This window comes from Erinaceus europaeus, chromosome 1, assembly GCF_950295315.1.
Source record: "Erinaceus europaeus chromosome 1, mEriEur2.1, whole genome shotgun sequence".
Lineage (NCBI taxonomy): Eukaryota > Metazoa > Chordata > Mammalia > Eulipotyphla > Erinaceidae > Erinaceus > Erinaceus europaeus.
The window spans coordinates 101,700,369-101,727,729 of record NC_080162.1 but is presented as its reverse complement, the minus strand read 5'-3'; the positions used below and the strand labels follow the sequence as shown (position 1 = coordinate 101,727,729).

The following is a 27,361-nucleotide window of genomic DNA, read 5'->3' as shown; positions in this document are numbered from 1 at the left end:
GCCACTTTTTTTGGGAACCAATTTCTATTAAATCATGCCATAAATAGCCAAGGAATTTAACAGTATTCAGAAATATGTAATTAGAAACCTAATAGTAATAGAGATTGATTTAATTATTCAAAATAATTTTAGTAGCTAGGGAAGTAATTGGTGGAGCAGTGGACTGTCATATTTAAGTTTTCAGGCATAGCATGTACCAGCATGGGCTCTAGCTGTTTCTCTCTTGCTGTCCAATGTTAAAACTCTCTTTTCCTCTCTCATATGTAAGACATAAATTTAAGTGATTTCCTGGCTTAGCTCTTTAAGCTGTAAGATTAAAATAACTGGCAATGTGAGAAACCTGTGGTAAGGGATCTTGTGGAGAATCAGTAAGGGCTGATAGAAGCCCAGCATTGGCTGACCACTTAAATCTGACTAGTTTGATAATCTGTACCTGGTAAAGAAATATTCTGGTTGTAAAAATTGAGAGTGATGTATGTGCAACTATTCTAAAAGTTCTAAATGTGAGTGTGTCACATAAAAATTAAAAGTAAATTTAATAATAATATTTAAATTTAATAATAAAAGTAAAGTTTTAATTTAAGTTCTTATTTGGGAGTCCAGTGGTAGCGCAGCGGGTTAAGCGCACGTGGCGCAAAGCGCAAGGAACGGTGCAAGAATCCTGGTTCGAGCCCCTGGCTCCCCACCTGCAGGGGAGTTGCTTCACAGGCGACTATCTCTCTCCCTGTCTGTTTTCTCTTCCTCTCTCCATTTAACTCTGTCCTATCCAACAACAATAACCACAATAATAAAACAGCAAGGGCAACAAAAGGGAATAAATAAATAAATATTTAAAAAACTTTCTTATTCACACTTAAGTAGCCCATTGTATCTGAAACTGTATTCTGGTGTTACCAAGTCTTTATTATAGAATATTTAGGTTAATGCTCACTACCAGGATGTAAAAAATATGATACATAATCTCTGGGCACTTTTCGTTTTCTTAGTCTTCAAAAAAGTATAGCCATCAAGATAAATGTAGAAATTTTTAAGACATCTGCCACATATTTCCAACTTACTCTCCAGAATAGCTACCAGACTCAACATCACTCGGAGTAAGATCTCTTTATATATTAACAATATTTTTAATTTTTTTTTGGAATTTTAGCAGTGGACACTGCTATTATTTCGATATGAATTTTTGCTTATTGAGGTTTCCTTTTTTTATTGCCCAAATATGTTAATTATTCTTTAAGTTGTTTTTTTATTTCTTTGCTCATCTAATTTCTAAGGAGTTGACTTTATTTTGTCATTAGTCTGAAGTAATTTTATATTAAAGTTATTACGTTGTAAAAATAATAAACAAAATTCCTAAAACATGGAAAGAAGTGACTGTTTACCAAATAAAAAGACAACTAGATTTTTAAATAAGGCCCAGGATGATTTAAAGCATTTTTTTTATCTTTTAATGAAAATTTATTAAATAGAAGATAAATCGAACATGCTAGGAAGAATTATGTACATGGACTTTGGTTTTCTGGGGTTTTTTTTTTGGTGGTGTTGTTCTATCAAAAGTACCTGATGGCTGATACTACAACTTATTTTTTAATTCTGGCCATGAGAACTCAGTCTCATAAAGACAACTTTATTCAAATGGAACTCAAAAAAACTATAACCTAACCTCAGTGAGCTATTTCATTTGTTCTTAAATTGTATCAAGATATTATTCTGAGAAAGAGCCAAATTTTCTATGTACTTGTAGTACAAAATCAAGTTTTGAGGTTTGTTTTTTTAGTTCCACAAATATTTTACATTTAGTATGTCTGTCAACCATTGTGACTTGAAAGTCCTCATTATATTTTTACTCTGTATTACCTATCCTTGTATGAAGTTACATTTCTTAATTTTGTCATTTTTAATAATTTATATTTTCACAGGGAAGTGTAACAAAACTTAGCTTACAGAAGAGAGTTTAAAATTATATAAAGTGTTTAAAATATTGAACCACAAAGACCACAGAATACTAATGGCTGAAGTCATCTAGTATAATCATAGACAGTCTTAGTCAGTCAATGTAGTTGGGAAGTAGTATGAATAAATTTATTGCAACATTATTATCATATTCCTTTTATAAATCATTCTTACAAGTTCAAGCTTCTCAATTTTTCCCATTACCACTATTATTTATAATGTGGATAAGATATGCTTGCTAACCATAATTAGCGATATACTTCAAAATATGAAATTATCCTTTTAGGCTTTTGGACTTTCTTAAAATTTTCCTTTTAATCATATACCTTAGTTACCTATGGCCTAGGAACAACAATTCCAATATCAGAAAACTAAACTTATCCTTCAGTTTGATTTTATACTTTAAATATAAAGGATATTACTAAAAAAAAGTTATCTAAACAACTCTATCATCTCTAGCACAATAAAAACACCTCGCTGACACACTAGTCAGGACAGAACTTACTCTACTCTCCTCCCCCTAGCCCCACGTCAGGTAATTTAATGTCTCCAAATTTTTATTAGGGTTTAAAAACATGTAAAGTATTGTCTCCTCTGTCTGAGATTAGTTGAATTCTGAATATTTTTAGATGACATTTAAAACTCACCTTAGATATTAACAAAATCATGTTTAACACAGACCTTGGTCTTATATGTGAGACCAATTGTCATAGAGTAAGTAACTGGCAAAAAAATAAGTAAAATAAATAATAAGAGAAACCAGCGTCTTCTTTTCTTAAGCTAGTCTTTTTTTAAACTTCTAAGTAAGTGCCAACTGTTGAACTACATAATGATCTATCACTAACTATATACATAGGTAAATATAAAGAAATTTACGTTTTCGCCTCTTAGTCGCCATCTTGTCATGTAGATGAATTCCATAGTATGATCCTTCCCCATTATTTCACCATTGCACAGCACATCCAACTTTAAAAAGAATGGTTACAGATCCATTAACATAAGTAATTCTGAATTCACAGGTGTTTTATACAGTTTTTGGCAAGTTTCAAGACTCAAATAGTTAAAATAAGTACATTTTATTAAAAGCACTATTCCATCATCTAGATATTAATAATTCAGATATAAGTAACACAAAGTACTGCTACTTATATCTTTCTCATACATGTAAATCTGAAATGCAATGTTCTCAGTCCAAGTTTCTGCAACCTTTAAAGTTTTAGACACATTTCTATGACTGCCTCTTACTGAAATGAGAAGTTACAGAAGTCTCAGTTCATCCCAGCACTTTGGGCTTATGAATTTATTCCCAGAATTATTTTGCCATCCCAGAGTTGAATCAGTTGCTTTCATCTCATTAGTTTCTATTTGAAGAGGATAAATTTTGAATACATAATTTACAGGACCTCTGGAGCAAATGACAATTTCCAGTAATTACTTATTTTCAAGTTGACATAACAGGACAAAGGCACAGTGTGTTTCCTAGGGCTATTCAGCCTGTATGCTTGATTAGTAACTTACAAAATACTTACATGACCATCTTTTCTTACACAGAACTGGAAGGGAGGTTATACTTATAAATCCTTGCTTTTGCTCTCAAGCTGTAGAAATCAGGCTCTGTACCCACCCAAATCCTCACAAAGGCCCTAGGACCTATGGCTTTGATTTACTAATTCAACAAAACATAATTAAATGTCTATCATAGATGCTTATAAATAACATATTTCAGTACTCTAGTAATTTAAAGCAAACTGATAGACCTAAACTTACATAGAAAGGAGGAAGAATCAAATTTAAATAATTCTTAGGCTAGGCAGAGACTAGAACTTTAAATCTAAAATGAGTATGGGCTCAACTGCATTAATAAATCATTAGCTAGTGATTTTTAATGGTTTGTGAGACTTACATGGACCTCAAAATGTTTTGCAGACACAATTTTATTATTTTAGAAGAACAAATTAGATAATTTTGTTTTCTTTTTCAAAATTTTTTAATATTTATTTATTGTCCTTTTTGTTGCCCTTGTTGTTTTTCATTGTTGCTGTAGTTATTATTGTTGTTATTGATGTCACTGTTGTTGGATAGGACAGAGAGAAATAGAGAGAGGAGGGGAAGACAGAGAGGAGGAGACAAAGATAGACATCCGCAGACCTGCTTGTGAAGTGACTCCCTTGCAGGTGAGGAGCCAGGGGCTCGAACCGGGATCCTTATGCCAGTCCTTGCGCTTTGCACCATGTGCACTTAACCTGCTGCGCTACCGCCTGACTTCTGATAATTTTGTTTTCTTTATCTTGCCTATAATGTGAATTCATAAAGGGATACAGAAAGCAATGCTTAGTCAATTAAATCATTAATTTAATTAAACCTAGTCATTTATTGGGATTTGATATTATCTCACCTGGTAGAGCACACAAGCTACTATGTGTGAGGACTCAGGTTCAAGGCCCTAGTCCCCACCTGCAGGGGGAAATATTCAAAAGCAGTGGAGCAGTGCTTCAGGTGTCTTTCCCTTTCCTTGTCTCTCTCCCTCTCTATTTCTTTCACTATAAAAAAATCAATTTAGTTAAATTAAAATAGGTTATCCTGCTTGAATTAGCAATGTACAGAATTACAGCTATATGGCTCTCATTAAAGTATCTTCTATATCTTGGACAATAAAATAAGAAGGAAAGAGAAAGAATTCTAAAACTATTAGGAAAAGTCCTTTGCACTGGAATATATAATGAGCTTTTATTTTCCTTTTAGTCCTTATATGTAAAGAAATATCAGAAAAACAGTACTCTTAGCAATAGCATCTTCTTGGAAACTAGAACATAAAAGAAATAACAATAAAATGCATATAGTATTTTATTAGACAATATTCTGTTTTCACTGCTTTTTTATCTATGATTTGGTGTCAGGGAAATTGTGAGGATGTGGTTGAGCTTGGCAGGGCTTGACTTGAGGGGACATCCATCCTGTCAGTCTCTCTCTACTGAGAGGTTGAGCGAGGAGGGATACCACTCCCCAAGATTGGCCTTGTCTTATCAGACTCCCTGCCTCAAAAAGCACCCTGCATTCCTGATACTATGGCCTGCTCCCTTATTATCTACATAATCATTGTTTTGCCTGAAAAATCCCCACCCATTCCATTCTTTTGATCTATCTTCTTTCTACCTTCAAGACCCTCCCTGCCTGCAGGGTATTATTAATCCTACCAGTTAAAACCTTCACAACAGTTGCTAAGGAAGTTCCTACCTTTCCAGCTCCTTTTGCCTTTCTCCGCCCCTTTCCAAACCATGTCAAGCCATTTCCGTTTCCAATCTGCCACTTCAGGGTCCAACCTTTAAAAGCCTGGGCTCTCTGAACAATAAAGAATTGAATCGCCTCACCACCACCAGCTCTGTTCTTGGGTCATCTCTCTTGCATCACTGAGTACCAGCCCAGGGTAGCTCCAGTCGCGTTCTCTCCAACCCAGAGAGTACGTGCCTGAGAAGAGGCACCCCCAAGCTAGCCCAGAAATTTGATACTATCTTTTGCTTTTACCTAGCATATAGAGCTTTGAATACTTAAAAATAATTTTCAGTTGTTATCTTGGGGAAGTTTTTTATATTGGTAGGACCAGAATATAATAAATGCTAACTATTAATCCATAGGTTAGCCATTTGAGATAAATTCTTAAATAACTTCAAGATCAGAGGATTCCTCAGAATATATACTCTAACACTTGTCAATGCCCATGTTCAATTACTATGACTGTCCACATTAATATCACCATAATTAAGTCTGAGAAATTATACCATTTTATTTATATAGTGAAAATTTAGAGTTTTTGGATGCTTCAACTCAGAATCTGACAGGAAATTAATGTAAGTTGTAAGACTATTATTTGGGCAGATGAGGCATGGTAGTCATGTTTGCTCATTATGTTATAGTCACATCCCTAGACTATCATCCTCTAAGCATTGACCATATTATAGGTTGTGAACTACATGAGGGCAGTTTATCTCTCCTGTAAATAAACTGGTAAACTGCACTGATACAGCTGTAATATGTTGATTTTATCTAGTATCAAGTAATGTAGGTTCTGCATATCTCAGAACTAGAGGAACACTATTTAACAAATCTCTTCCCCCCAATTTTATTTTAAAATATCTTTATTTATTGATTAGAGACAGCCAGAAATTGAGAGGGGTGGAAGAGGTAGAGAGGGAGAGAGACAGAGACACACCTGCAGTATTGTTTCACCACTAGAGAAGCTATCCCCCTCCAGGTGGGGACTGGGGATTTGAACCTGGGTCTCTGCACATTGTAACGTGCACTCAACCAGATGTGCCACCACCTGGTCCTCCCCTTTTTTTTGTTGCCACCAGGAAGATCATGCTTGCATGATGAATCCATCACATCTGGTGGCCAGATATTTTCTTTTTCTTTGATAGGACAGAGAGAAATTGAGAGGGGAGGGAGAGATAAAGAAGGGGAGAGAGGGGGTCCTTGTGCATGGTAATGTATATGCTTAACCAGGTGTGCCACTGCCTGGCCCCCACCCTAGCCTCTACCAAATACCTTTTTATGTAAAAGACAACATTTTACATTATGAAAAAGATACCTATAAAGAACTGGTAAAAATGGATCTCAGAGGAATTGGGGGGGAAGGCATTCTAAAGCATCATAACATTAATAAAAGAATCGTTTTAGCTGAGATATTCATTTTAAATAACTCAATGCTGTCATTTAAATATTTCCTCTAATTATAAAACACAAATATATTAGTATCATGTTTTGGTCAGGTTGTTTATGTTAGAAAATAGAGAATATAAGGAGTACTACACTATGAAACTTAAAATTTTAACAAAAAACTATAATCAGTTACACAAAAAATAAATTATACATATTCTCAGTTAATTCTTAGTTGTATTATAACTCTACTTCAGGGCTGGATAGAGTGCTCACCAGATAAGGCCTGTGCCTTGCCATGCATCCCAGGGTGGGATCACATGAGAGTGGCACAGCACCAGGAGAAGTTGTGGTGCTATACAACTCTCCCTCAATGACTGACAAAGTGAATCTGAAGTGGTGGAACCCTGCAGACCCCCAGCTCAGGAAAAAAAAAATTACTTCAGATTAGAATTAGCATAATAATCAGACTATTAACTTACCTCATAAGAACTTGGAAGTTTTAGTTTTAAGCTTAGAAATTTTTTAATAGTGCCCACAGTTACACGTGTAGAACATCTAATGAATTTCTTCATTAAACCCTAAAGGAAATAAAGAACACTAATTAAACTTTTTTTTTTTTTTTTTTTTTACCAGAGCACTGCTCAACTCTGGCTTATGACGGTGTGGAGGACTGAACCTGGGACTTGAGAGCCTCAGGCATGAAAGTCTTTTTGCATAACCATTATGCTATACCTACCCTTCTTCTAATTAAACTTTTCTACCTTGCTTTTGAGGAAACGACAGGTCTCAAGTCTACTACTATTTCTGAGTATTTTCAAAATATATTCTGAAAAAATGTTTTAAATGTTTATAGTTCTCTAGTACTTGTGAGTAAATATGTTTCTAATTTCTGGTTATTTATATGAAAATATAAACTGAAAATAAAGGTCATATAAAGGTTTATATAAAAGATATAAAGTTTCTTAATACATGATATTGCCTCTGAAAATTTTAGGGAATCTTAAAAGTCTTATAGCTTTTAAATATGTTTTAAAGAGCAGTGGGGGCCAGGTGGTGGCATACCTGGTTGAGCTCACATGCTACAGTGCACAAGGACCCAGGTTCAAGGCCCTGGTCTCCACCTGCAGGGGAAAGCTTTGCGAGTGGTAAAGCAGAGAGGTCTGCAGGTGTCTCTCTCCCTTTCTAGCTTCCCTCCTCCTCTCAATTTCTGGCTGTCTCTAACCAATAAATAAAAAAAGATAAAAAAAAAAAGGGCAGTGATTTCAGTATAGTTCTCCGGAGTGCTAGTGTTCAATAGAGAAAGGTCAGTAAGGGCTCTATATCCTTAGAAACTAACTAAAAATCATATATATAGACTTTTTGTTAGAGAGAAACATAATCAGACTTTCTCTAATAGGTTGTAGCAGTAGTTTACTAGAAAAACAATATTCAATTTGCCTTTACTTCACTAGACTTTACTCATTTCACTAGTACTAACTTACACTTTAAGCTTGACCATCACTAAAATCTGAGAACTCAAAATGGACAACCAAACCGAAAATTAATCAAAATGAGGTTGCACACATAATAAACATGTGGAATAAAAATATACCACCAAAGACTTAAAACATCAATACTAAACAAAAACAGTAATAGAATTTTAAACATTATTTAACTTTACTGCCTGAAGGGTTCCTATGTGTCTGTCTGGTTCCACCTCTCTTGGAGGAACATTTCTCTTTTCTGTTTTCTTTCTATTTTTTTAAGATTTTATTTATGAGAAAGACAGGAGGAGAAAGAAAGAACCAGATATCACTCTGGCACATGTGCTGCTGGGGATTGAACTCAGGACCTCATGCTTGAGAGTCCAAAGCATTATCACTGCACTACCTCCCGGACCACATTCTGTTTTCTTCCTAACTAGAGGGTGAGAGCCAGAGAGAACAAGAGAATGAGAGGCAGGCAGACATGGGTGGGCAAAGGAGAGATACCACAGCACCACTCCACTGCTAATGAGGTGTCTGTCACCTTTGTATGGAGCTATTGTGTGATGATAAGTGGCTCAGACCCGGGTTCTGATGCTTGGTAAAGTATATGCTCTACCAGGTGAATTAACTCCCTGAGCCCACAAGATAATTTTTTTAAAGATACAAATTATCACTTATGTACATAGGAAGATAATTTAAAATATGGAAATACTTGTAAATTAAGTCAAATGTAGATTATCCAATCAAAGTGATTATTTGTTTTCTTTTTACCAGAATACTGTTTAGCTCTGATTCATTGTTCATGGTGGGGCTAAGTATTGAAACTGGGACCTCAGAGGATCAGGCAAGAAAATCTGTTAGGTAAGCCACTATTTATCTCCCTTGTCTGTATGTATTATTTAGTAAAACATACTTAGTGAAAACCAATACATAAAGAAATCTACACTCAGTACTTGGTTATAATTCAGATAGTAAAGTATCCATTAAAAGAAAACAGGCCCATAGGCACATGGAAAATTATTCTATCGCATACATGATTATAGAATTGCAAATAAAAAACAATGTGCTATCACTTTATACTTGGGAAGGTGGCTTATCATCATTTAAAAAAATTATTTATTTATTTATTTAATTTTGCCTCTAGGGTTATAACTGAGGCTCGGTGCCTGCACTAAGAATCCACTGCTCCTGGAGACTATTTGTTGCCTTGTTGTTATTGTTATTGCTGTCACTGTTGTTGGATAGGACAGAGATAAATCGAGAAAGGAGGGGAAGATAGAGAGGGGAAGAGAAGGACAGACATCTGCAGACCTTGTGAAGCGACCCTCCTGCAGGTGAGGAGCCGGGGGCTCAAAGCCGTATTCTTGTGCTTCGCAGGCTTGTCATCATTTCTAAAAACTCTAAGGTTATGAAGATTTATTCCCATATTCTAAGAATACTATAATTTCAGCTGTTGCATTTATATAAATTACTTGAGTTTCTTTCTTTCTTTCTTTCTTTCTTTCTTTCTTTCTTTCTTTCTTTCTTTCTTTTTTTAAGGATTTCTTTTTTATGAGAGAGAGCAAGTTAGAGTGACCACAGCACTGTTAAACTCCTATGTATGTAGTGCCAAGGATCAAACTTGGAACCTCACGCATGTGAGTACTATTCTCTAGTGCCAAGTTATCTCCTCAGAGGTTCAGTTCATTTTTCTTTCCTCCACAGTGCTGATTTTTGCACAGGAGTTGATTCCTTTTCTTCTCTCCTCTCCTCTCCTCCCTTCCCCCCCTTTTATTTTCGCCTCCAGGGTTATTGCTAGGGCTTGGTGCTTGCACTACGAATCTACTGCTCCTGAAGGCCATTGTTCCTATTTTGTTTTCCTTGTTGTAGTTGTTATAGCTGTTGTTGTTGTTGGATAGGACAGAGAGAAATTGAGAGAGGAGGGGAAGACAGTGAGGAGAGAAAGACAAACACCTGCAGACCTGCTCCACCATTTGTGAAGCGACCCCCGTGCAGGTAGGGAGTTGGGGGCTCGAACCTGGATCCTTGTGCAGGTCTTTGCTCTTTGTGCCATGTGTGCTTAACGTACTGCGCTACCACCAGGTTAATTACCAGGTTAATCTTTTGTATATAGTACAAGGTGGATATGCAGTTGTTTCAGCATCGTTTGTTGAAATGACTATTCTCAAGTCAGTGAAATAGCTCACGAGGTTAGGGTGTTGCTTTGCCACATGTAATTTTTCATCTCTATTCCACTAATATGGCATATCACATTGATTTTACTATGTCATATGCACTACGGACATGGTATAAAACACTTCTGTGCTGACAGATACAGTTTATGAGCAGTTAAAAATTATAGTATCTAATTTGTGAGCAGTGGGAGGTGGTGCAATGGATAATGTACTGGGCTCACAAGCATAAGGTCCCAAATTCAATCCCAGATAGCATATATACCAGAGTAATATCAGACAAGAAAATCAGTTCAGCAGTTCATAGCTTCCATAAAAACAAAAACAATAATAAAACTTCACTTAGGAATAGGCTGGATCAATCTACCAACACCTATGTCTAGTGGAGAATCAATTATAGAAACCAGAACTCCCACCTTCTGCACCCCAAAAATAATTTTGGTCCAAACTCACAAAGGGGGTTATATGATAGAGTAAGGTGGCCAGAGGGTTCTGAACTCCAATTCCATTGGGACTCAAAGAGTGAAGAGAATAAAAGGAAGGATATTTGAAAGTAATAAACAGGTATAGGTGTTACTTAGAAAGAGAAGGCAGGAAAGAAGGGCAAATAAACATAAATATAGTTACAGAAGTAATAGTCAATCAGTATCTGTGACCTTGGGAGAACTACTGCAGTTTCCAATGGAGGGAATGAGGACACAGAACTCTGGTGGTGGAAACAGTGCATAATTATACCCTTGTTATCTTATATATATTTTTTCTGTAGGTCTGATGATCATACTTGCTGTCATGACAGCATTTTAGGAAGTTGTAGCGGTGGCAGCAAATGCTTTTTTCTTTTCTTTTCTTTTCTTTTTTTTTTTTTTTACCAGAGCACTGCTCAGTTATGGCTTATGGTGGGACGGGGGACTGAACCTGGGACTTCAAAGCCTCAGGCATGAAAGTCTTTTTGCATAACCATTATGCTATCTCCCCTACCCTTATCTTATAATTCTGTAAATCAATATTAAATCACCAATAAAAGAAAAAAAAAGAAGCAGAAAGTCTACAGGAAACAACTGAAGTCTTCAAGAATTAAAACAATATAGTATTCAATAGATATGTTTGAAATCCAATTGTATTTCAAACCAATTATTTTTACTATTCATAAAATATATTAATATTGACATGAATTGCTTTTTCTATTTGAAAATAAAATAGAGAAAATTAGAAGAGCATAGACAAAAGAGCTGAAGCCACTGCCTGACAGGAATGACTATAGTCCCAGCTGGCTACCTCAATTAAAGGGGAGAAATCCAACAAAGGTAAAAAAGATAAACAGAAACGTAACTCTCTTCATTAGCCACTAGATGGTGGCATTGCCCCAAGGCAGTGCCACTGTAGGATTGAAAATCAGGTGTTGCCTCATCTTGGATGGAGCTTGAAGGAATCATGTTAAGTGAGATCAGCCAAAAAGAGAAGGATGAATATGGAATGATCCTGGTCATAGAGAGAAGTTGAAAAACAAGAACAGAAGGGAAAATACAAAGCAGAACTTGAACTGGAGTTGGTGTATTGCACCAAAGTAAAAGACTCTGGGGTAGGGTTCAGGTCCTGGAACATGATGGCAGACGAGGACCTAGTGGGGACTGAATTCTTATATGCAAAACTGAGAAATGTTACACAACTGCATTTTACTGCTGACTATACACCATTAATCTCCCAATAAAGACATTTAAAAAGAAAAAGAAAAAGAAAAGAAAATCAGGTGTAGGGGAAAGAATATTAGGTCACTAATAGGTATGGGATGATTAGAAATTGGCATTCTACTTGGTTGTGTTAATAAAGTCTTTGAAAGCAAACATTTTGAAACTTTAGGAAATTTTATAAGAAATTATCAAAGGTTTACTATATTATGATAATCAAAGAGTAAAACAGCACTTATCCACTTACCTTTACTATATTGTCTCCTGATTGGCCATTATTTCGTAAACAATCTAGACATATAGCAATCTGTGGGTCACTTCTGTGATAATCTTTATCATCTTGATCAGCTTCTTCATCTACCTTAGGTTTGTCACCTTTAGAAGTGTCATCTGTATAATTTAACCAAATATAAGTTGGATATATTTGACACAGATTTAAAATTTTGAGAACTACAATAGCTACTTTAGGGGTAAAGGGGCACAGAACTTTAATGAGGGTATGGTAACTTACATTCACCATGTGTGGATGTGAATTATGCCCCTGAAATCTTATAATTTTGCAAAACACTGTTAAATCACTAATAAAAACAATACTTTACATGGTAATATATCAACATCAAAACAAAAATCAACCATTAAAACATTTTTTAAAGTGTTTAAACATTTTACAAAAAAATTATTTTAAAATAACTTTTTATTAAACATATTTCTAGGTTGGGTATGAACTCAGGGATTTCTAAGTCTGAGATACTGCTGAGGGAACCTCTCAGTTCACATTTTAAATCTATTTATTGTAATGTTTTATTACAGAAATGGTAATTTTCAAAATGGCTGTTGTCACATGAGCACAGTTTCTCATCCTTCTATGTAAGTGCATGCACACAGGTCCCATAGGCCAACTTAGGTCCTACTTCGCTGCTGTGCACAGGGTTCCCAATGCCAGAAAATTTTTTTATAAGTAGAAGGAGGTGGGGAGAAGAGAAAGTGAGTGAGAGAGAGAGAGAGAGAGAGAGAGAGAACACACACAACGAACAAAAAAACCACTGATCAACTTGGGCATATAGTAATCCCAGGAATGGAACTTGGGGGTCTAAGTCATGCAGGTCTATGCACTAATGCTGAGATATCTCCTTGGCACTCCATTTTTAAAGTTCTATAATTCTAGAGATTAGAGAAAGGGAAGGAGAGATGCCAAAGTACCAAAGTACCATTCCACCAAGTTTCCTTGGCACTGCTCTTGGTGCTGCCATGTGGCTCCAGGGATTGAACCCAGGATTTCACACTCCATTTGGAATATATTTTACCCACTGAGTTACCTCTCAGGTTTTTAAAAATTTATTGACAACGAATAGCTGAAAATTTTTAAATTTTAAAAATGTTCCAACCAACTCTGCAATAGAAACATGCTTTTTTCCAAATGATTTTATTGAGGAAATAATAATTTATAGGGAAGATTCTACCATATGGGCACAGTTTTTGTTTGTTTGTTTGTTTGTTTTTGCCTCCAGGGTTATTGCTGGCGTGCTTAGTGCCTGTACCACGAATCTACTGCTCCTGGAGGCTATTTTTTCCCCTTTTGTTGCCCTTGTTGTTTTATTGTTGTTGTGATTATTATTGTTGTTGTTACTGCTGTCATTGCTATTGGATAGGACAGAGAGAAATGGAGACAGGGGAAAACAGAGAGGAGGGGAAAACAGACACTTGCAGACCTACTTTACCTCCTGTGAAGTGACTCCCCCTGCAGGTGGGGAGCCGGGGGCTCAAAGAGATCCTTACACTGGTCCTTGTGCTGCATGCCATGTGCACTTAACCCACTGTGCTACTGCTCGACCCCAGATTTCTTTTTTTTTTAATTTTATTTTAAATCTTTTTTTTAATATTTATTTTATTTATTTATTCCCTTTTGTTGCCCTTGTTGTTTTATTGTTGTAGTTAGTATTGTTGTTGTCATTGTTGGATAGGACAGAGAGAAATGGAGAGAGGAGGGGAAGACAGAGAAGAGGAGAGAAAGATAGACACCTGCAGACCTGCTTCACCGCCTGTGAAGCGACTCCCCTGCAGGTGGGGAGCCGGGGTTCGAACCAAGATCCTTATGCCGGTCCTTGTGCTTTGCACCACCTGCGCTTAACCCGCTGCGCTACAGCCCGACTCCCCCCAGATTTCTTTTTTAAGAAAATACTTTTTTTCTATTATCTGTATTTATTTATTAGATAGAGATAGTCAGAAATCTGAGAGGGAAATGGGAGATCGAGAGGGAAAGAGACACTTGCAGCTCTGCTTCATGACTCATGAAGCTTTCCTCAGGTGAGGTCCCGGAGCTTGAACCTGGGTCCTTATGCATTGTAACATATGCACTTCACCGGGTATGCCACCACTGAGCCCTAGGTTTCTTGATTTTTGTGATATTTACATAAAATATTCAGGATTGGCTACATTGGATCACAGAAATGATCGCAATTTATTACTAGACCATGTAGAAAGTAGGTAAGATATGAAAAATATCCTGTGTGTGTGAGTGTGCGCACACGTGTGTCTTGTGCGCTTGTGTGTTTAAAACTAAGTACTACCCCTTCCAACACCCTTATATAGAATTTGCAGCATACATAATTTGGAAAAAAATTTTTTTTAAATAATAATAAAAAAGTACTTGCTTTTCAAGCTACAAAATAACTTCACAGATCTCAAAATTTGAAATTCCCATATATTCAACTAGTGAAATAACAAAATTATCTAGTGAAATAAAATGGGGTAAACAAGTTCACCTTTTAAACATATACATAGTAATGTAACACATCAAAGTTCCAGTAAAGATATCAGGATAGCATCTTTTGCATTATATGCAGATGTATTTAACCTATGAAATAACCTGCATGCATGTCAACTGTATTATTGATTCATTAGCCCACTGAGTAGCTTTAAGTTCATGTTAAACATATTTTGACCTAAGTTTGAAGGAACAACGATGAAACCACTCTGACCCCTCAAAATGGTCAAGGTCTATACATGGTGATGGAGAAAAGTAAAACAGTCCAACAAGTTATTATCATAAGGACTCTGATAGGAGCAGGTAAAATGGACTATGCAAGAGAAGACACAAGCTTTAACTTTGGTGTAAGGCAGAGATTCAGGGAAGGTGAACCTTGACACAGCCAGAAAAGCATTACAGCACCGAGGAGCTCAGAACAAATGACTGGTCACCTCCTCACCAATGATGGTACTTTAAGCATTGCACAGTAGTTTTCTCATCATGGACAGATGGGCTCTCTACTACATTCTTCCTTTTCTGTCAGGGCACTTTTCTTTTTTTTTAGAATTTTTTTATTTATTCATGAGAAAGACAGGCAGACAGAGAGAAAGAACCAGACATCACCCTGGTATATGTGCTGTTAGGGATTGACTCAGGACCTCATGGTTGAGAATCTAATGCTTTTATCCACTGTGCCACCTCCTGGACCACTCTTCCTTTTCTTTTAATACATATTTATATGGAACCCATATAGACAGGAGTGATCTTTTATGAACCAAACTCAGCTTCAAGGTAAGATCAACCTTTCCACCCAAGCTAAAGATAAAATACTATGAAATACTTAAAAAATGGAGAAAGGATATAAACAAAGTAGGCTGTAGTCTTTCACAGTCTAAACAGTAGGGTGCATCAAACCGTGGACTCACCCTACCATGCAGCTTCTGATGTTGATCATCTGGGCTTCTGTCCTCTTGAATAGTAGTCAGAAACTAGGGATACTATCTTTATGTCTTTTTATTTTCACTGTAGAACTACTACCCAAACTACAATTTACATTTTGGTAAAACAAACCTTTGGTTATTCTTTTTGTCAGGCTTGGTTTCTTTGCCCATTTTATTGTTTCAAATAAAAAAATAATACCTTCTACTTTATTCCAGTCACTCAAAACTATTCATTCTCAAATCTGACCTGTTACAGAAAGCAAGGACTAACAATTAAGATGAATAAAATCATGAATGCCATCTTACAGACAAAAGTTTTTCTCATCCATTCTAACTGGCAATCCTGCGATCTTATGGGATAACCAGGGGTGGAAGAGTAAACTCACAAGTGAATCTATAAGAACACATAAACATTTTTGAAAGATTTCAATCTGTTTATCTCCTTTTCTTTTCCCCAAAATTAGATAATTATCTACATGGAGAAAATCCAGATTTACACATATTTATATAAAATCACGTAACTTCTTATATAGAAAGTTCATGACGGAAAGGTTCATAAAGAGGCACATGAACTTTGCAGAAGTTTGATCTTGAGGGGACACTGATTCACCAAAACTGACCAATTTGAAAGAGGTTGTCAGATATACATATATAAGAAAAAGTCACCTTGTCCATTTTCTTGAGGTTTATTTTTCTTCCAAAATTCAGATTCACGCTCAAGTTCTTCTAATTTAAAAGAAAAAAAATCACAGTGAAACAATCACAAAATATTTTATAGAAATGTTTATAAAACACAAACGTTTGCAAGAAGTCAAAAAGAAACTCACGTTCTCGTAGTCCAGGGACCAGCTTAAATATAATTTCCTCTAATGTATTATCCAACCTTGGGGTGGGAGATGGAAGAGAATACAGTAACAGTGAGGATATCAACATATGTAAGCAGCTTGAGGTCTACATTGTATCTGTGCTTCAAAATATAGAATACACAAAGCTTAGCACACCTACTCTATCAAACTCCTCAGCACATCTGTTTCCAGCCCTCCCACACAGGTAAACTTATTACTGACAATGGGTTCCTGTTCCCAGCTTTTTTTAAAAAAAATGTTTTTAACTTTATTTACTGGATAGAAACAGCCAGAAATCAAGGGGGAAGGGGAAGATAGGGAGGGAGAGAGACAGAGAGACACCTGCAGCCCTGCTTCATTACTTGCAAAGCTTTCCCCCTGCAGATGGGAACCGGGGGCTTGAATCTAGGTCCTTGCACATTGTAACTTGTGCGCTCAACCAGGTGAGCCACCACCTGTCCCTTCCCAGCTTTCTTTATACCTGTATCCTTTGACATGACTTTGAAATTCTCCACTGATTCAGAGATGGAGTGAATTTCACCACCCTGAGACTATGTATGGGATAAGCCTGAAACTTGCTCAACCTAACAGAATGTAGTATTTCTGAGTGTGGTATTTCAAGTGAATTTCTGAGTCTAAGTCTTTAGAGCCATCAAATGCTTTTTCTTTGATAATTCTGGAACTGTGAGAATAAGTCTGGAGGATGAGACACCATACAGAAAACTAAACTGCCTTACCAAAGCCATTACGAACCAGTTCACTGATAGCCAAACCCCAAAGAACCGAGCTGAGATCAGCAGAGCAGCCTGACTGACCAGCAGTTTATTGTAGTTGTGTGAGTATCCATGATCAGAAGAACCATCTATATTTGTGAACCATACATAAGTATGATGAATAAATGCTTACTATTTTAAGTATGAAGCTTAGGGGTAGGTGCTATGTTATTCAACAATATCTGATATACCTACTCTCTAAATCACCACCATAGTACCTTCTCCCTCATAAAAGGAAATAGCTTCTATATCTTACTTTGAAACCTGTAGAACATTCAGCCATTCTGTTTTTCTTGATAACAATGTAAGTATTTATTAATAGTGTAAATAATGGTTCATTAGGTAGAGCACATTGCCAGTGTGAATATAAGGGCTTGAACCCCCAGTACTAGGTCTCCATGAGCTATGAACCAGTGCTGCGATGTTTCTCCTCTGCCAGCCTCTCATTCCCTCTCTATTTGTCTCCTATCAAAACAAAAAAAGGCAATCATGGTGGAAAAAAATGTAATTCCTCCATTTTCACAGCCTCCATGTCTTTACTTTGCTTTCAAAAAATGCCCCAAGCCCTTGCTTAACTTTTCTATTGCTCTATACTCCTTTTCTTCTTTTTAAATATTTTATTTATTGGATAGAGACAAGAGAGAAATCAGGAGGGAATGGGGATACAGAGTGGGTGAGAAAGGGACACTTGCAGAGCTGTTTCACTACTCTTGATGGGAACGGAGGACTTGAACCCAGGTTCCAGAGCATTGCAACATGCATGTTCTACTGGGTGCACCACTGTCCAACCCCTTGCACTTTTTCTATAAGCTATCTTCCTTAAATATTTCAATCATTTTCATCTCTTCAAAATTAACATACAGTCAGATAGCTTATACAAACACACCATCTTTTTTCTGAGCTCGTCGAGTTCTACATCAAAAAACAGAAAAAGACTACCTCAAGCAACACCTTTTTTTTCCTTTTATTTATTTCCTTTTGCCCTTGTTTTTATTGTTGTGGTAGTTATTGTTGTTGATGTCATTGTTGTTGGATAGGACAGAGAGAAATGGAGGGAGGAGGGGAAGACAGAGAGGGGGAGAGAAAGATAGATACCTGCACACCTGCTTCACGACCTCTGAAGCGGTTCCCCTGCAGGTGGGGAGCCGGGGGCTTGAACCGGGATTCTCATCCCTGTCCTTGTGCTTTGCGCCACATGCGCTTAACCCACTGAGCTACCGCCCAACTCCCAAGCAACACCTTTTTATCTGTTAAGATAGTCTCATCTACCCTTGAACAAAATAATGAATACCTTAAGTACCTCTCTTATTGTCTTGTCTTTTAAAATTAAATTTAGAAATGATATAATCTCTCTCCCAAAGTTTTTAAAAATTTATTTATTGGGGAATTAATGTTTTACATTCAACAGTAAATACAATAGTTTGTACATGAATAACATTCCCCAGTTTCCCATATAACAATACAACCCCACTAGGTCCTCTGTCATTCTTCTTGGACCTGTATTCTCCCCACCCACCCATCCCCACCCCAGAGTCTTTTACTTTGGTGCGATACGCCAATTCCAGGTTCTACTTGTGTTTTTTTTTTTTTTTCTTCTGATCTTGTTTTTCAACTTCTGCCTGAGAGTGAGATCATCCCACAGAAACAGAAGGATGAATATGGGATGATCTCCCAAAGTTTAAAATGTAAGACTTAATTTCCCTCATCACAGTTATTCAACAAGCCCCACTGACAGCTCATTCTCATCCCCCCTCTCCCCAGTCTCTGGTTTATTCATGCCTTTCCTACCTTTGATTCCCTCAGTTACCAATCTACTTTGAGGTCAGCACAGTTATTTTCTGTTAATCTGGGATTGCACAATGAATAGTCCTTGAGAGCTAATTTGTTCACTGCTTATCTGCTTACAAATTAAATTTCTCCACATCACCTGCCTGAATCTAATCTATAACCATAGCTGGTGCTATTCTGTGATGGTCTCCTTTAGTCTACTGGCTAATTCAATTATCCCTAAGGATGCCTTATCTCTCTTAGTCTGCTTTTCTTCCTCATGATGTTCACTTTGACTCAAATACTCTTCACCATCTCTCCAAAAAAAAAAAAAACCAAAAAAAAAACCAACCCCCCCAAAAAAAAACCCCACAAATGTTATTTATTCTTTGAGAAAACTCAGATACTTAGCCAAAATTTTCTCAGCCTGTTTAAAAGTTACAGTATACACACAACAGCATTCCTTTCCTTAATTTACTATCAAAGCAATACATTGTCTGTCTGTCTGTCTGTCTGTCTATCTATCTATCTATCTACTACAGAGATGGAGAATCATTTCAATATATATGGTGTGGAACTCACAAATGCAAATCCACCAATGGGGTCTCTTTCATAACCGAGAGAAGAAAGAGAGAGTGTGCTTTTATATTAGAGAGAGAGCAAAAGCAGAGCACTAGTCTGGTAGAAAGGTCACAAAGAATTGGACTTGAAGACTTGGGTGTGCAAGTCCTTCACTCCACCTGATCCATCTTCCCAGTTGCTATGTGTACATAATTTACAAATAAAAATTCCTAGGGGCCAGGTGGTGGCACACCTGGTTAAGTGCACACATGATAGTGTGCAAGGACCCAAGTTCAAGCCCTTGGTCCTCACCTGAAGGGAAAAAGCTTCTCCAATGGTGAAACAAGACTTCAGGTGTCTCTCTGTTTCTCTCCCTCTCTATCTCCCCTTCCTCTCTCAACCTCTCTCCATCTCTAGCCAATAATAAAATAGTTAATTAGTTGAAAATAAATTCCTCATAAAACTTGTGTTAAAATACAGCATTATCATGCCCCACCTCCTTGATTCCTAGAGCTAGTGTACTCTGATTATGGATGTCCTCCAATTCTACTTTTATTTTCCCTGGAAGTAATGACTGCTTTTCTTTGTTTTTTTTTATATACTTACTCCTGAATTAGGAAGAAATTCCATCTCAGTATGTACAAACAGATCAGGAGTCAACTAAGTTTCATTTCTACAACTTTGAAATATCCCTCATCAATATCCCTCTGTCTTCCTTAGCCAGTTAATTTTTGTTTAATTTTATTTTTATTTTAACTTTATTATGGACTTAGTATTGATTCAAAAGACTATAAGATAAAAGGGATATAATTCTGTGCCATTTCCACCACCAGTTCTCTGTATCCCCATTCCCTCCCTCCATGCCATTTCTTTAATTTTCAATTTTCTAATTTGGAGAAACAGGATTTGGATTTTATACGTTACTTTCAGTTTTGAAAAGATATGATTATACTTGCTAACTAAATGGTAGTCATTTTAACAATTCTTTTTCTTTCTTCCTGTTCTTTTTTCTTTCCTTTCTTCCTTCCTTTCTTCCTTCCTTCCTTCGTTTGTCACTGGCGCTCAATGCCTGCACAAATATTCACTGCTCCTTGCAGTCATTTTTTCCCTTTTTTCACTCTCTCTTTTATTTGTATAGGAAAGACAGAATTGAGAGGGGAAAGGGAGGAGGAGGAGAAGTAGGAAGGGAACATGAGAGGGACACCTGCAGCCTTACTTCACTGCTCCTGGAATCTTGCCCCTACAGGTGGAAAACAGGGACTCACGCCCAGGTCCTTGTGCATGGTAACCTGTATGCTCAGGTGAATGCGCCACTGCTCAACTTCCTTTAAAAATTCTTTAAGCTTGGTACAAACACTTGTACAATCATTTTTAAGTATATGATAAAGTTAAAAGACGGATAGTATCAACATTAGTATCCCTGACTACTAGGTCTTCCATCTTTCCACTACTATTGTAACCCAACAAAATATAGTGAACTATATGAAATATTAAAATACTGCAAGTAATTATGTGAGCCTGAGACAAAGTTTCAATTTTAAACTTGGAGACATATTTCTTAAATATTTAATGTGTGCACCCTTTTAAAAAATTGTTTATGTGTACACCCTTTTAAAAAATTACTCTTAATAAAATATTTTAAATAAAGTGCTTCAAAATGAAAATTATAAAATTCACAAAACCTGTATTAACCGAGTCAATGTACCAACAAATATTTTGATGAGTAATAAAAATTACTATTAAGTAATAATTAGGTAAAAATTCTTACTATATAATTTATTTCAATTAAATGAACTATAAAATACTCTTACCTCAACATTTCTAATGGATTTGTCTCATGAACTTGGTTACCACATCTTGGACAATCATTGCTATCTTCAAAATGCTGGACAATACAAGTCTTACAGACTAAGAAGAAAAAAGAAGATACTTCATTAAAATAATGAATGTTATCATTGACATTTAATGTAATGAGAAATAATATTTAAGAACTACCTAATTTAGCCAGAATATCATTATTTAGTCACATTTTATAAAACTTTATAATACTGTCAAAAATCCATCTCAAAATCTACAACCACAAGAATTATATAATTATCTTATTGAATTATATCTTATATAATTATCTTAAGAATTATATATTATCTTATTGCTTTTCTTAAAAATATTTGCAAACGAAGTAATATAGTCAAAATACTATTTAAAAAGATGATACATTTACAAAAAATAATAGGGGAAAGGTAACATCTGTTAAGTCTAACTTTATTTTTGACTGCTAAAATATGGATTAAGGATTTGAATATATTTGGAATAATTTTCATTGGGAGGATGCTCCTGGTACAAATAGGAAATACAATGAAACTCTTTACAGATATGACTATATAGATACGAAAAATCTGTGTTCACAGGTGCCATGAATGATGAAACACAAGGTATAGGTCAGGTATTAAGTTGGTATAAAAAGATAAGAAAGGGAGTCTGGTGGTAGCGCAGCAGGTTAAGCGCACATGGCGCGAAGTGCAATGACTGGTGTAAGGATCTTGGTTCGAGCCCCCAGCTCGCCATCTGCAGGGGAGTCAATTCACAGGTGGTGAAGCAGGTCTGCAGGTGTCTATCTTTCTCTCTCCCTCTCTGTCATCCCCTCTTCTCTCCATTTCTCTCTGTCCTATCAAACAATGATGACACCAATAACAACAATAACTACAATAAAACAACAAGGGCAACAAAAGGGAATAAATAAATAAATAAATAAATATTTTTTAAAAAAATAAGCAGAGAGAGAGGAGTGTGACTGGGATAAGTAAGATTTTGCATCAAGATTCTAAGCAAAGACAATAAAGATTAAGATTTGTGGACTGGAGGACACAAGGGTATATAACCTACACCCCCCTGTTAATACTATCTTTAAAAAAATTTATTTATAAAAAGGAAACATCTTTCTATGAATGGCTCTCATTTTTTCTCTATTATCTGCAATGCCAACAATTATGTCCCCAAATCTTAAAGACCCATTTACTACACCAAACCAACAACAAATTTTTAATCCAATATCCTATTTCATACTCCTTTACTTATTACCCTTTATAAACTGAAATTTTCATCTGGTTCAGTTCCTCCTCTTCCCCTTTCACAACTTCTTCCCCCCCACCCATTTCCACGTACTTTATTTTTTAAAATGCTGTCACACAAGTTTTCTCTTTTTCTTTCTTGGAGGTATTAACGGTTTATAGTAAAATACAGTAGTTGACTTTATAACTTTATGACAACATACACCTGCACTTAACCAGGTGTGCCACCGTCCAACCCCCCTCCTTTTTTCTACTGTTGTTGTTGCTATTATTGTTGTTGCTGTTGTTGGATAGGACAGAGAGAAACTGAGAGGGGAGGGGAAGACAGAGAGGGAGAGAGAAAAGATAGACATCTGCAGACCTGCTCCACCACTTGTGAAGCAGCCCCTTTCAAATGGAGAGTCGGGGGACCTGAACCCGGATCCTTGCACCATTCTCTGTGCTTCGTACCATGTTTACTTAACTCAGCATACTACCGCTTGCCCCACACCTCCTTTTATTTATTGGATAGAGACTTACAAAAATCAAGAGAGAAGGGGGAGATAGAAAAGAGAGTACAACAGACACCTGCAGCACTGTTTCACTGTGAAACTTCCCTCTTGAATGTAAAGAATGGGGGCTTGAACCCCAGGTCCTTGAGCATTATGCTCTACATGTATGCTCTACTGAGTGCACCACTGTCCACCAACTTATATTTTCTTTTTTTTTCTTTTCTTTTTTAATTTCCTTATTAGGGGATTAATGGTTTACAGTCGACAGTAAAATAGAATAGTTTGTACATGTGTAACATTTCCCAGTTTTCCACATAACACTTATTATTTCTACTTAGCAACATTGTTCTTGAGGGAGACAGAAATGCCCCAACACAAGTAATTTATTTTTTCCACCAGCATTTGAGACATAGTATTTTACTCTACTTTTACAGAGAAAGAAGTCCTGGTAATCTGTCTAATCTGATGAATGATGATATATATATTTGATTCCAAGTTTTCTACATAAAATCTTTGTATATTTTTATACTTATCAAAGAAAAAGAGTGTCATGTGGAAGTTCCCTGTTCTCTGCCTACAAATGTCTTCAGCATCTCTATAAAGTATGACATCTAAGAAAAACTGACAATTACATCCCATAATGCAGAAGAACTAACTCCATCAGTCTATGGCCATGCCGCTCTGAACACACCCAGTCTTGTCTGACCTAACTTCATCATATAAAGGTGTATTACATTAAAATCAAAAATATTTTTTCAGAGGCTAAAGTCAAAATTTGCTTCTAGATAAAATCATATAATTTTAGAAAGCTAAAAATCTAAGATGTTGAAATATATTTTGACTTTGTTTTCTTTTTTGTTCAGATGGTTTGGTAGTGGTTGCCATAACTGTTAATAATTAAAAGGTACATATACCAGGTACCACCCTAAATGTTTCAATTATACATATGCACACATGTATTCCAATTCAAAATAATTTAATCCTTATTACAATCCTATTAGTAGACACCCTAATAACACCACTAGGCCTCTAACAGATAAAGAAATTCAGTATAAAATGCCAACAATTTGCCTGAATGCATGCCTACACAAAACTTTTTTTTTTGCCTCCAGGGTTATTGCTAGGGCTTGATGCTACAGTGCTGGCACTACAAATCCATTGTTCTGGGAAGCCATTTTTCATTTTTATTGGATAGGACAAAGAGAAATTGAGAGATAAGGGGATGATAGAGAGACAGAAAGACACCTGCAAACCTGCTTCACTACTTGTGAAGTGACCCCCCCCCCTTGTAGGTGGGGAGCTGGGGGTTTGAGCTGGGATCCTTGAGCAGGTCCTTACACTTCATACAAATGTGGACTTAACCCACTGAACCACTGCCTGACCCCATGAGGGGGTCTTCTATTTTATTTTTTTAGGCACATGATATATAGGAGACGAATTCCCTGCCTTCTGATTTGAAAGTTTAAATATATATTTGTGGAATTAAATCTCATTTTACACAGAATGCTTTACATGAAGTAGCCCTTACAGTAACTTAAGTCATTCCTAAGAGACACCTCCCATTTGATCTTAAGAACTATTAGATAAAGCACAACATTCTAAGAATTATTACTTGAGGAAATCTAGGTCAGTAGGTCAGAGAAACTTAAAAAAAAGTAAAACAAGAATTTGTTTTCCTTTAAATCCATAAAAAAAAAAAACTTATCATCTCCAAACTAGCTTTTTATCTTTAGTTTACAATTTGGTTTATACTAGGTGTGAAATACATTTTTTAAAATTTCTGATTTACTGCCAAGCTTTCTAAGTTCTCAATGGTTGTACTGATTAACTCAACTCTTCAAGAATTTCTACTTAGAATGTAGCAGTCTGCAGTTAGAACTGTGTTTGGAGACCCACTGAAGTGTTCATTATAGACAGAGGTCTTGAGCACAAGAATGCCTGGATCGAAGAGGGAGTGAGGCCCACCACATATATTTCTAGTCGGAAAACACTCTTATTGCAACAAGTGCTTATGTTTACTGAGTATCAACTAGATATCAGGTTGTGGGTTCAAGGCTTTTTATGGATCATAGCATGGGGTTTGACTGTTGTTAACTCCCTTTGTCAAATGACAAGGCAGTACTGAAGGGCTGGAGTAGTCTGCCCAGATGTGTAGCAGAGATTGGGACCCTTTCCCAAGATGTGCAGATCCAGGCCTAAAACCTGAGGCACTGTGCAATACATTTTAATGTCAGAAACACTTGGTCCCTGGCATCAAGATTTCTTACTTTTAAGTGATTTTTATGTTTAGTCTTCACAAACATTGTTAAACTTCTGTCTAAAGTTTACTATATGAAATTCTTTTACCATCTCTTAAATGAGAAATAGTTGCTGAGTTATATAAAACAATAGTTCTCACATTTTAGATGAGTACCATAGTCATCAATGAGATTTTTGAAAGAACATATTTATAGGCCACATCCAGCACCAGTTAAATCAAATCTCTGAAAGAGTACCAGATTTTTTTTTTCTCCATTCAGATAGAGGGGAAGAGACAACACATCCCACAATACTAGAGCTTACCCCACTGCCATGGCACTCTCACATGGTGCTGGGATTCAAACCTAGACCACGCATAGCACATGGCAAGGCACTTGCCCTCTCCAGTGAGCTACCTCTCTAACCCAACACCAGGATTCTAGCTTTGCTGGAAGTTAACACTAAGGCAGTCAAAAAATAAAATTTTTTGGCGGTCAAAATATTATCCGGAATGGGCCAGATGGTGACTCACCTGCTTAAGTGCACATGTTATGTTTATGACACATTGCTTCCTTTGGGAACTATTTTTTTCATGGAAGATATTTCTTTTTATCGAGCAGAAGGTCCAAAACCGACCAGTACTTTTTTTTTTTTTTTTTGCCTCCAGGGTTATTGTAGTGCCTGCACTATGAATCCACTGCTCCTGGGCCATTTTTTTTCTTTCTTACTTTCTTTATTCATTTATTTATTTATTTTTATATTACAGAATTACATGTCAACAGGGATTTGAATCCACACCATTTCCGCCACCAGAGGTCTGAATCTTCAGTCTCCCCACTGCAATCCACCACTGTCCCCCTAAGGTTGCAGACATGGGCCAACCATCATCTCTACAATGATCTGTCTACATTTATGCATAGATGTCCCTTTCTTTTCTGATTCAATGCTCTCTTCCCCTCCCCTCCCAAGCCACTCATGACAACATAAATACCTCCATATGTCCCTCTCCTTTTCCTTCTGTCTTTCTGGGTGCTGATGGAGCTGTTCAGAGCCCTCTTATCTTTACCCTATCACTTCTTCACCTCTGGTACAAGGTTGTTTATAGGGAGCAGAAGGTAGGAGTTCTGGCTTCTGTAATTGTGTCTCCAATAAACTCCATTGACAGGTCAGTCTATACCCCCCAGCCTGTTTCTATCTTTCCCAAGTAGACCAGAGCTCTCCAACACTTCTTATGAATAGAATTCTTCCAACTTTATACAGGTGAGATACACAATTATCTGAAGCCCTACTAGTTGTTTGTTTCATAGTTAAACTATTAAAAGGCTATCATACTCATTTATTTTAAGTTGTTGGTATGGGAGGGGCATATGCACAAGTACCAAGATTTTTGTTGTTGCTATTATAGATATTCAACCACATTTCTTGTATGTTATAGACATAGTTTCCCAGCATTAAGGACAAAGAAATTTATACAATTTCTTTTCTCAAACATCCATTCTATCACTGATATTAAAATAATAATACTTATGATTCAAATCATTGGTATTGTCACTCATTAGTAATGCTGTTTATTAAAAATTATTAAATGCTACTTCCTTTATAGGAATCATTTGAATATGTTAGCTTTATTAGCTTAGAACCATGCTTTATTTTTATCTTTGTTCACAAGCATTTTTTGTTTTTGATGCTCTCTATATAACATTTCATATGCTCTGCCTTTGAAAACTGTACTTTCTGCTAACAATTTGTATTTAAAATGTAGTAATATGGAAAGAGAAGAGACATCTATTTCCTGCTTTTGTGTGTATAGTCTCATCTGTGAAACAGACATTATTTGACTAGGTTCCTAGAATAGCTATAATTTGCTTCTATGAGACAATATCTTCTATTCTTACTATGGATATCTTTATTTTACTCTTTTTTTAAAGATAGAGACAGAGGAGGTAGAGGTAGTGAAAGAGACTACAGCCCAGGAACTTCCTTCAAGGCAGTGGGGGTTGGGC

The 27,361-nt window shown here is 36.3% G+C and overlaps 1 protein-coding gene across 4 annotated transcripts in view; it reads right to left on the bottom strand.

Annotated features, from left to right (window-relative positions):
- The window catches only part of PCGF5 (polycomb group ring finger 5), a 189,244-nt gene that overhangs the window by 65,505 nt on the left and 96,378 nt on the right, over nt 1-27,361 (bottom strand). For all 4 annotated transcript variants that reach the window (XM_060191897.1, XM_060191895.1, XM_060191901.1 and 1 more), the window contains exons 3-8: nt 21,373-21,469; nt 16,443-16,498; nt 16,282-16,341; nt 12,176-12,318; nt 7,086-7,184; nt 2,827-2,916 (exon numbers count right to left, since the gene is read on the bottom strand). In XM_060191897.1, the coding sequence (XP_060047880.1) occupies nt 2,827-2,916; nt 7,086-7,184; nt 12,176-12,318; nt 16,282-16,341; nt 16,443-16,498; nt 21,373-21,469 (545 nt within the window). The remainder of the gene's footprint in view (nt 1-2,826; nt 2,917-7,085; nt 7,185-12,175; nt 12,319-16,281; nt 16,342-16,442; nt 16,499-21,372; nt 21,470-27,361) is intronic.